The 9047-nt window shown below is 43.2% G+C and overlaps 1 protein-coding gene across 1 annotated transcript in view; it reads left to right on the top strand.

Annotated features, from left to right (window-relative positions):
• The first annotated feature begins 541 nt into the window (after positions 1-541).
• The window catches only part of LOC122558124 (mucin-6-like), a 60426-nt gene continuing 51920 nt past the window's right edge, over positions 542-9047 (top strand). The window contains exons 1-3 of the mRNA XM_043706442.1: positions 542-738; positions 3256-3397; positions 3512-3622. Coding sequence (XP_043562377.1) covers positions 542-738; positions 3256-3397; positions 3512-3622 — 450 coding nt within the window. The remainder of the gene's footprint in view (positions 739-3255; positions 3398-3511; positions 3623-9047) is intronic.

Consider the following 9047-nt stretch of genomic DNA (forward strand, 5'->3'; position numbering starts at 1 on the left):
AGCTTGGAAATCATTTCTGCAAGGCTTGTTACTGTTGGTAAGTCCCCCGGGGCGGCTGTGGACGCCTCTGCTGCAGCTGGAGAGGGTGGGGGAGGGGTTCCTGCTTGCTGAGAGCTGCGGGCTCCCTTCCCTTTAGTCATTTTAATTTAGGATTAAATTGTTTAAATATAATATTACACAACTAATTAAATTACAAAACTATTATAAATGTTGTGGTGAGCTTGGTAGGGGGTAGGTGACCCACTGTGCCCAAGTCTTGGGAGGAGCACTATAGACTCAGTCTTACTGGGTCGCCGCCATCTTGGATCCCGAGTTACCCTTTATTTACTAATGCACAGTACACTGGCTGTGGCCAGCTAGTTTGGTGTCACTCACAACTGAGGAGATTCTAATCGCTGATTATACTTCTTTAGAGTCACACCAAACGGCAGAGTCCATATCTGAGAGCAAATAGCCCACTCGAATGCAAGTCCACACACAGAAACAGATCCACATGCAGTGGTAAGGTTCACTCATTAGAACAGCTTCTACCCGCAGATACATGGTCCGTAGGCAAAGGCATTGTCCTCACACAGGGGGCCAGTCTATCCGTGAGGGCACAACACAGGCTGAGTCGTGGTACCGAGCCATCCTGGAACTCACAAGTTTCTCCAGCAGTGCCACTGGTTGTAGCCAGCCAGTACAGGAACCAGTTCTAACGATCAGCAATACACACTGGCTGTGGCCAGCCAGCTCGGAGTCAGTCTCTGAAGTAGGAGATTCTAATCTGTTTCTTTGTTTTGTTTTCTCTTTTTGGTGCAAGGCACAGTGAGAACACCAAGTGAGAAGTATCTTTATTAATATTCCACCACCAGGAAACACACCCATGTGGCCAATGAACCAGTGACAAGCAAAGCCCTGTGGGAGCACTGCCTGTGTTTAAAAAAATGAAGGAGAGGGTAGGGACTAAATCAAAATAGGATTGGAAGAGGAAATAAATAACTCTGATGGTTATTTTATTTTAAATCCTCCCCACTACTGCCAAATAGCGATCATGCTTATTTCTCCACAGCATCCATGTTGTGTGCATGTCAATATAGGACACTGTGAAGAAACATTGAGTGCAGAAAACTTTATTCATGTTCCATGACCAGGAAGAAAACACAAACAAGTGGCCAGTAACAAGCAGTGCCCTTCTCTTCAAGGGCAATGTCTACATGAACGACAAAAGTGCTGGGGAGTCATAGAGTCAGGAATTAAATCAAAATAGAATTGGAGGGGGGAAAAAACACTCCACTTGTCTGGTTATACTTTTTTCTCTTTTTTTAAAACCCCCCTACACTACTGCCAAACAGCATTAGAGCTTATTCTTCCCCATCGCCCATGTCGTGTATGCGTAGATGAATAAACGAGTGCAGAAAACTTTATTCATATTCCCCACTAGGAGGAAGAAAAATAAAACCCAAGTGGCCAGTGACAAGCCCTTCTTTTCTAGGGCAATGCCTACGTGATCGAAAAAATTGCTGGGGAGGGTAGGGATATAATCAAAACAGAATTGGAGGGGAAATAAAACATTCCACTCTGCTGGTTGTATTTTGTTTAACAAGTGTGTAAATCTTTATTTATATTCCACCACCAGGAAGAAAGGAAACATCCAAGTGGCCAGTGACAAGCAGTGCCCTTTTTAAAAGACAATGCTGTATGATCAAACATTGAAGGGGAGGGCAGGGATTAAATCAAAATAGAGTTTGAGGGGGAAATAATACACTTGGTGCCCACCTTTCCCTGAAAATCTCGAGTGTGTAGGTGGATACCGCGTGCTCCTTCTCCAGGGACACCTGGGCTCTGACATAACCATGGAAGAGGGGCAGGCAATCGGCCCTGACGACCCCTCTGCTGGTTCTAATGGTTAGCCAGAGCTTTCCTGATTGACCCAGGTTAACAATCAAGAACCTCATAGTTAATTAGGTCAACCTGGTTCCAATCACTATGACCCTATTATGAGTGTGACCACTGCTGGGATTAACACTTGAGAGGACCACCAATGGATTTTGCAGTCGCAGTTAGGTCAGTGGAGTCTGGTGATATCAGGGCAGGTCCTGCTGAGCTGCTGAGAATCGGGATAGATGGTTGGTGAGGATAAGAGTACTAAGTGTTGTCGGCGTCAACTATTACTGCTGCTGGAGGAAGGATGTTCTCCCATTCGATGAGTTATTCATCCACTATTGGTAAATACCTATACGATAACAGAAAGAGACCCTTAATTCACCATTGAAATGGCCCGATTGACCTCTGGGATGGAAGACCATTCTCCACCTTATCCACTGCTGATAAAATCCCATGGGTGTTAGGAAAGTGATGGGTATTCCACCCAATGTTTTCCATCACCATTCAATGTGAACACTCTGACATCCCATCTTCTACATAGGGAGCGAGTATAAAATTGAACCTCAAAAGTGCTGTTACTCCATGTGAGTTTCAGGCCTATGAAAGGAAAGGTAGATGAGGAATCAGTCAGAAATCATAGAATAAATATTTTTTAATGTTTTGTATTCAAATACTTAACAAATTAATCCTGTAATCCCAATGGCACAAGCCAAAAGAATCACATCAATGAACTAACCAAAAGCCGGTTCCCTGTGTCAGGGAAGTGATGACAAGCTGGGAATAGACATCAAAGACATTCAGCTCAGCTTGTCCCATCCAAGAAGGATGATCGCAGTAAATCCATTCATTGAACCTTAGTCCGCAGAGCACAACACTTTGGACACTGTCAATTCCTGACTATAATTCTAGGTTTCCCATGTAATTATTAACAATTCTTTCGAGGACGAGGCCTGTAGATATGTTGTGTAGATTAGAGCGGTGCTGGAAAAGCACGGCAGGTAGACAGCATCCAAAGAGCAGGAAAATCGATATTTCGGGCAGAAACCCTTCATCAGGAATGAGGCCTCACCCCTGATGAAAGGCTTTTGCCCGAATCGTTGATTTTCCTGCTCCTCGGATGCTGCCTGGCCTGCTGTGCTTTTTCAGCACCACTCTAATCTAGACTCTGATCTCCAGCATCTGCAGTCCTCACTTTCACCCTGTAGACATGATGACAATGAAGAATTAAATTCTGAGTTTGCATTTTTATTTTCTTATTACAAGCATTAAAAATAATTGAAGTTGTCTTCTTTTAAATGTCTGTTTAAATATAGTAGAAATCCTTAGAATAATATTGGTTTATCACTGAATATTCCTAACCTGTTTCATTGTTGCTTTATTGTCCAACAGTGTGTGTCACAGTGGCAAATGGAAATGCGTAGCAAATGTGCACTGCCCTGCAACCTGTGTCATCCATGGTGAAGGGCATGTTACTACATTTGATGGCAAGAAATTTATCTTCAATGGGAACTGTGAATATACCTTAGTTCAGGTAATAAGGCAAGAAATTCAAAGGTTATTTTTTTTTAAATGGCTTAAGATTTATTTTGCTGTTTGCGATTTCCTTTAGAGTAACTAATTATGTTTACTTATTTTGGCTTTTTAGGACTCATGTTGTGTGAATGAAACACGTCCAAATTTCAAGATTGTGTCTGAAAATGTTATTTGTGGACAATCAGGAGTCACATGCTCCAGAGCAATAAAGATATACATTGGGGTAAGACCGTTATTATGAATAATATGGTAACTTAAGGGTCCATATTAATATTGAGATAACAAAATCAGATTAATACTAAGATTATAAAATCACATGGACTAAAAAGATGAAAAATTACCACCGTTTGATGTATATCCAATTTGCACAGCTCAGAAATTCACCATTATAGGTGTTTATGCTGACCTTCCTCAGAGTTCAAAGAATTGCAGCACTACATTGAGTAACAGAGAACGCGTGTGAAAGAAAGAGAGCAACTCCTCCAATCATGCCATCTATCTCAGCAATCATCACCACTCTCCAGTCACAGACATTGTATCTCATGGAGCAGTGAGGGTGGGAGAGACACAGTCTATGATGGGACTAGCAGGAGTGGTGAGGGTAGAAGAGGCAGAGTCTATGATTGGAGGAGTTGAAGTGGTGAATAAATCCCAAGGCCTGTCATGAGTCTTCCTTGCCACACAATGGCCCCTCATTGTCAACTCACCCACTATGCATGATTGAAGCAGTGAACCATACAGTGAGAGATAGAGATATACATCACAGAAACAGACTCTTCGATCCAACTCGTACATGCTGAAGAGATATCCTAACCTAGTCTAGTCCCATTTACCAGCACTTGGCCCATATTCCTCTAAACGCTTCCTATTCATGTACCAATCCAAATGTGTTTTAAATGTTGTAATAGTACCAGCCTCCACCACCTCCTCTAGCAGCTCATTCCTTACATGCACCACCCTCTGCATGAAAAGGTTGCTCCTCTGGTCCTTTTTGAATTTTCCTCTCTCACCCTTAACTTGTGCCCTCTAATTCTGGACTCCTACACCCCAGGAAAAAATACCTTGTCTATTTACCCTATCCATGACCTTCATGATTTTATAAGGTCACCCCTCGCCTCCAATGCTCCACGGAAAACAGCCCCAGCCTATTCAGCATCTTCCTAAAGCTCAAATCCTCCAACCTTGGCAACATCCTTGTAAACCTTTTGAACACTTTCAAGTTCAATAACACACAGTACTCCAAAACTGGCCTAACCAATGCCCCATACAACTGCAAAATGATGTCCAAATTCCTGTCCTCTATGACCTGACCAATAAAGGAAAGCATTCCAATAGCCTTCTTCACTATCCTATCTATTTGCAACTCCACTTTCAAGGAACTATGAACCTGCATGCCAAGGACTGTTTGTTCAGCAACACTCCCCAGGACCTTACCATTTTCCTGTTCCTCAGATGCTGCCTGACCCCTGCTGTGCTTTTCCAGCACCACTCTAATCTAAGCTCTGGTTTCCAGCATCTGCAGTCCTCACTTCTGCCATTAAATGTATAAGTCCTGCCCTAATTTGTCTTTCCAAAATGCAGCACCTCACCTAAATTAAACTCCATCAGCCACTTCTCAGCCCACTGTCCCAGTGGCCCATCTGATCAAGATCCCATTGTACTGTGAGGTAACTTTCTTTGCTGGCCAATACACCTCCAATTTTGGTGTCATTTGCGAACGTACTAACTATACCTCCTACGTTCACATCCAAATCTTTTATATAAATAATGAAAAACAGTGGATTCAGCATCAATCCTTTGCCACACCACTGGAGACAGGCCTCCAGTCTGAAAAGCAACTCTCCATCACCACACTCTGTCTTCTACCTTTGAAGTTAAAAATCACACAACAGGTTATTGTCCAACATGTTTATTTGGAAGTACTAGTTTTCAGAGCGTTGCTCCTTCATCAGGTAACTGGATTCACTCAATCTCTGCTGTCTATACCTGACATATGCTTCTTTCTTTTTCTTAACCAAAACCTCAATTCTTCTAGTCATCCAGCATTCCCTACATCTACTAGCCTTGCCTTCATCTGAACAGGAATATATTGTCTGTGGACTCTCATTATCTCATTTTTGAAGGCTTCTCATTTTCCAGCCATCCCTTTACCTGCGAGCATCTGCCCCAATCAACTTTTGAAAGTGCTTGCCTAATACCGTCAAAATTGACCTTTCTCCAATTTAGAATTTCAACTTTTAGATCCGCTCTATCGTTTTCCATCACAATTTTAAAACTAATAGAATTATGGTCACTGGCCCCAAAGTGCTCCCCACTGACACCTTCATTCATAACTTTTCAGTGACAAGTTATAGTCACTGGAAGTGCTTTTCAGCATACCTCCATCCACTTTCATATATGAGCAGGGTAAGCATCAGATTCAATCAGTCAGATTGAAGAAATATCATTGAGATTGGAAGCTTCAATTTTAACTTTCAAGCAGCTGGGAGCGATCTGCTACTGCACGGGAAACCCAGATGTACACAAAGCATGTGGTCAGTGGCTTTTAATAGAGCCACCTGGTTAGCATTTTGTTTCCATGCTTTCCATCCAATCTGCCAGTGGGTACGTTTTAGACCATCGTGATGCAATCTCAGCTCCAGCATTTAGAACGCCAGTTCAAAGGATGGTCATTAGAGGTGTTTGGAGATCTACTAAGGAAAGAAAGAAGGAAGGATGTGACACCAGTTTGGTGTGAAGAGTGTGACACCAATTTAGTGTGAGGGGAGTGACAGGATGATTGCTTTCTTGAAATATGCATGGACCTGTCATGTTTGGCCACATTGCAGATCTGAAGAGATCCAGTGTTGCCATGTCAGAGCTGAACATACCCTCACAATGTTATGGAAATATCAGATCACATGGCAGTTTTAGCAAACAACCAAAAGTACAACAAGACGAAGGATGAGAAAACGTGGATGCTGACTGTCATTCCCATTGTGAAGGTAGGTGAGTTCTGGTGGCTGAATAGTCCAATCATGTAGCCACAGAATCTGCCACAGTGAGGCAGGTGCTGCTTTAAATGGAGGGTGGCAAGCTCTGGGTTTTGCATTCTCATTCCATTGCTTATATTTGGCTTCATGTGACCACTTGGTGACACTTAAAGTGACTGGCACCTTCATGGATGCTTCTTCTCCAGTTTGTGTGTTCCAGGACAAGTGATTCCCACAGTTAGTTTCCACATAAGAAATTAACATGTAAAATTGAAGTGTGTGGGATTGGAGGACATGTACTAAAATAGATTGAGAACTGATTCGCAGACAGGAAACAAAGACTAGGAATAAATGTGGCATTTTATGAGTGGCAGGCAGTGACCAGTGCAGTACTACAGGGATCAGTATGTGAATCTCAGTTAATCACGACGTATATCAATGAATTATATGGAGAAACTCATGTTGTATTTCTACGTTTGCAGATGACACAAATTTACATAAGAGGGTATGCAGTGAAGTGTATGCAGATGTGATTTGGACAAGTTAAGTAAGTGGGCAAATACATAGCATGATAAATGTGAGGTTTATCCACTTTGGTAGCAAACAGAGGCAAGCAGATTATGATCTGAATGGCAAAAGATTGGGGAAGAGGGAGGTACAAATGAGACCTGGATGTCCTTTGACAGCAGTCACTGGAAGTACACATTCAAGTGCAGCAAGAAGTTAAAAAAGTAAATGGTATCTTTGCCTTCATAGCGAGCAGTGATGTCTTGCTGCAACTAAATTGGGTAGTAGTCAGCTCATTCCTGGACTATTGTGTGCAGTTTTGGTAATTGAGAGTGCAAAGAAGGTTTACCAGACTGACTTCTGGTAAGGCAGGACTGACATACAGGGATCAGGCAAAAGTGACATATAGGGATCAGTTTGGGCTCTATTCACTAGATAGTGGAAGTATGATGGAGGGATCTCATATAAACTGATTAAATTCTAACTGGATTAGACAGGATAGATGTGGGACAGTCCAGAAGCAAGGTTCACAGTCTAAGGATAGGGGTTAGGCATTTAGGGCAGAGATGAGGAGGAATTTCTTCAACCAGAGAGTAGTGGCCCGTGGACTTCACTTCTACAGGGAACTGTTGAGGCCAAAACATCAGCAGACATCTGACAAAGGTATACGTATGGTTTGTAAAACTAAAGGGATCAAAGATAGGGAGAGACTGGATAGAGTCATAGAGTTGATCAGTCTTGATGATATTGAATGGTGGGACAAACTCAAAGGGCCCAATGGCTTACTCCTGCATTCTATGTTTCTGTGAGTCTTGCTTTAGACCATGTGTCCAGCCATCACAGTTGGTCATGTGTGATCAAAGTTTCAATACTGGGGATATTGGCCTGGGAGAGTAAACTCACGTTGGCATGCTTCTCCAGCCAGTGGATTTTGAGGATTTTGTGAAGACTGCACTGGTGATAACGCTCCAGGGCTTTGATGTGTCCGCTTTACATGCTCCAAGTCTCTGATGCATACAGGAGCCTTAGGGTCCTGACTGCTCTATAGACCAGTTGGTCGTTTTGAGGTGTTGGAACAATCTGTTCCTCAGTTGCCCAAAGGCTGCATTGGAGTCGAGTTTGTTCATGCCAAGTAGAGGCTCCCAAAGTTTGGAAAATTATCCACCATGAATTTTGATGGTTGGGGTGTAGGCTGATAGAAAACCTTCATTTTCTGGATGTTTAGTCTGAGGCCATCTCTCCATGAGTGTGTCAAAGATAGTTTGTAGCTTCAGCCTCTGCACACATACAGACGTAGTATGCAGACTGATGACAGAAGTTGGAGCGGTCTTGGTTCCGGCCTTAAGGAGAAGGTTGAATAATTCCCACTTATCCTGTAGGATAGCTCCACTCTGGCAGGAAGCTTCATAGAGATGGGGTGGAGTAGTGCAGCAAAGAAGATGGAGAAGAGTTTGTGCATTGATACAAACCTGCTTGACCCCAGATTGCACTTATACTGGGTCTGTGGTGCATCCATTGGTGTGACCACAGCTTGCATATCATCATAAAGCAACTGGAGAATGGTGACACATTTCTGCAACAGCTGAATTTGAGGAGGACATTCCAAATTCCGTGCTAACCAACTGTGTCCAATTCTGGTCACCCTGTTACAGGAAAGGTATTATTAAGTTGGAGAGAGTTCAGAAGAGCTTTACCAGGATGTTGCTGAGAATGGAGGGTTTGAATTGTGAGGAGAGACTGGATAGAGTCATAGAGTCATAATGATGTACAGCATGGAAACAGACCCTTCGGTCCAACCCGTCCATGCCGACCAGATATCCAACCCAATCTAGTCCCACCTGCCAGCACCCGGCCCATATCCCTCCAAACCCTTCCTATTCATATACTCATCCATATGCCTCTTAAATGTTGCAATTGTACCAGCCTCCACCACATCCTCTGGCAGCTCATTCCATACACGTACCACCCTCTGCGTGAAAAGGTTGCCCCTTAGGTCTCTTTTTTTATATCTTTCCCCTCTCACCCTAAGCCTATGGCCCTCTAGTTCTGGACTCCCCAACCCCAGGGAAAAGACTTTGCCTATTTATCCTATCCATGCCCCTCATAATTTTGTAAACCTCTATAAGGTCACCCCTCAGCCTCCGACGCTCCAGGGAAAACAGCCCCAGC

The sequence above is a fragment of the Chiloscyllium plagiosum genome, chromosome 16 (genome assembly GCF_004010195.1).
Source record: "Chiloscyllium plagiosum isolate BGI_BamShark_2017 chromosome 16, ASM401019v2, whole genome shotgun sequence".
Taxonomy (NCBI): domain Eukaryota; kingdom Metazoa; phylum Chordata; class Chondrichthyes; order Orectolobiformes; family Hemiscylliidae; genus Chiloscyllium; species Chiloscyllium plagiosum.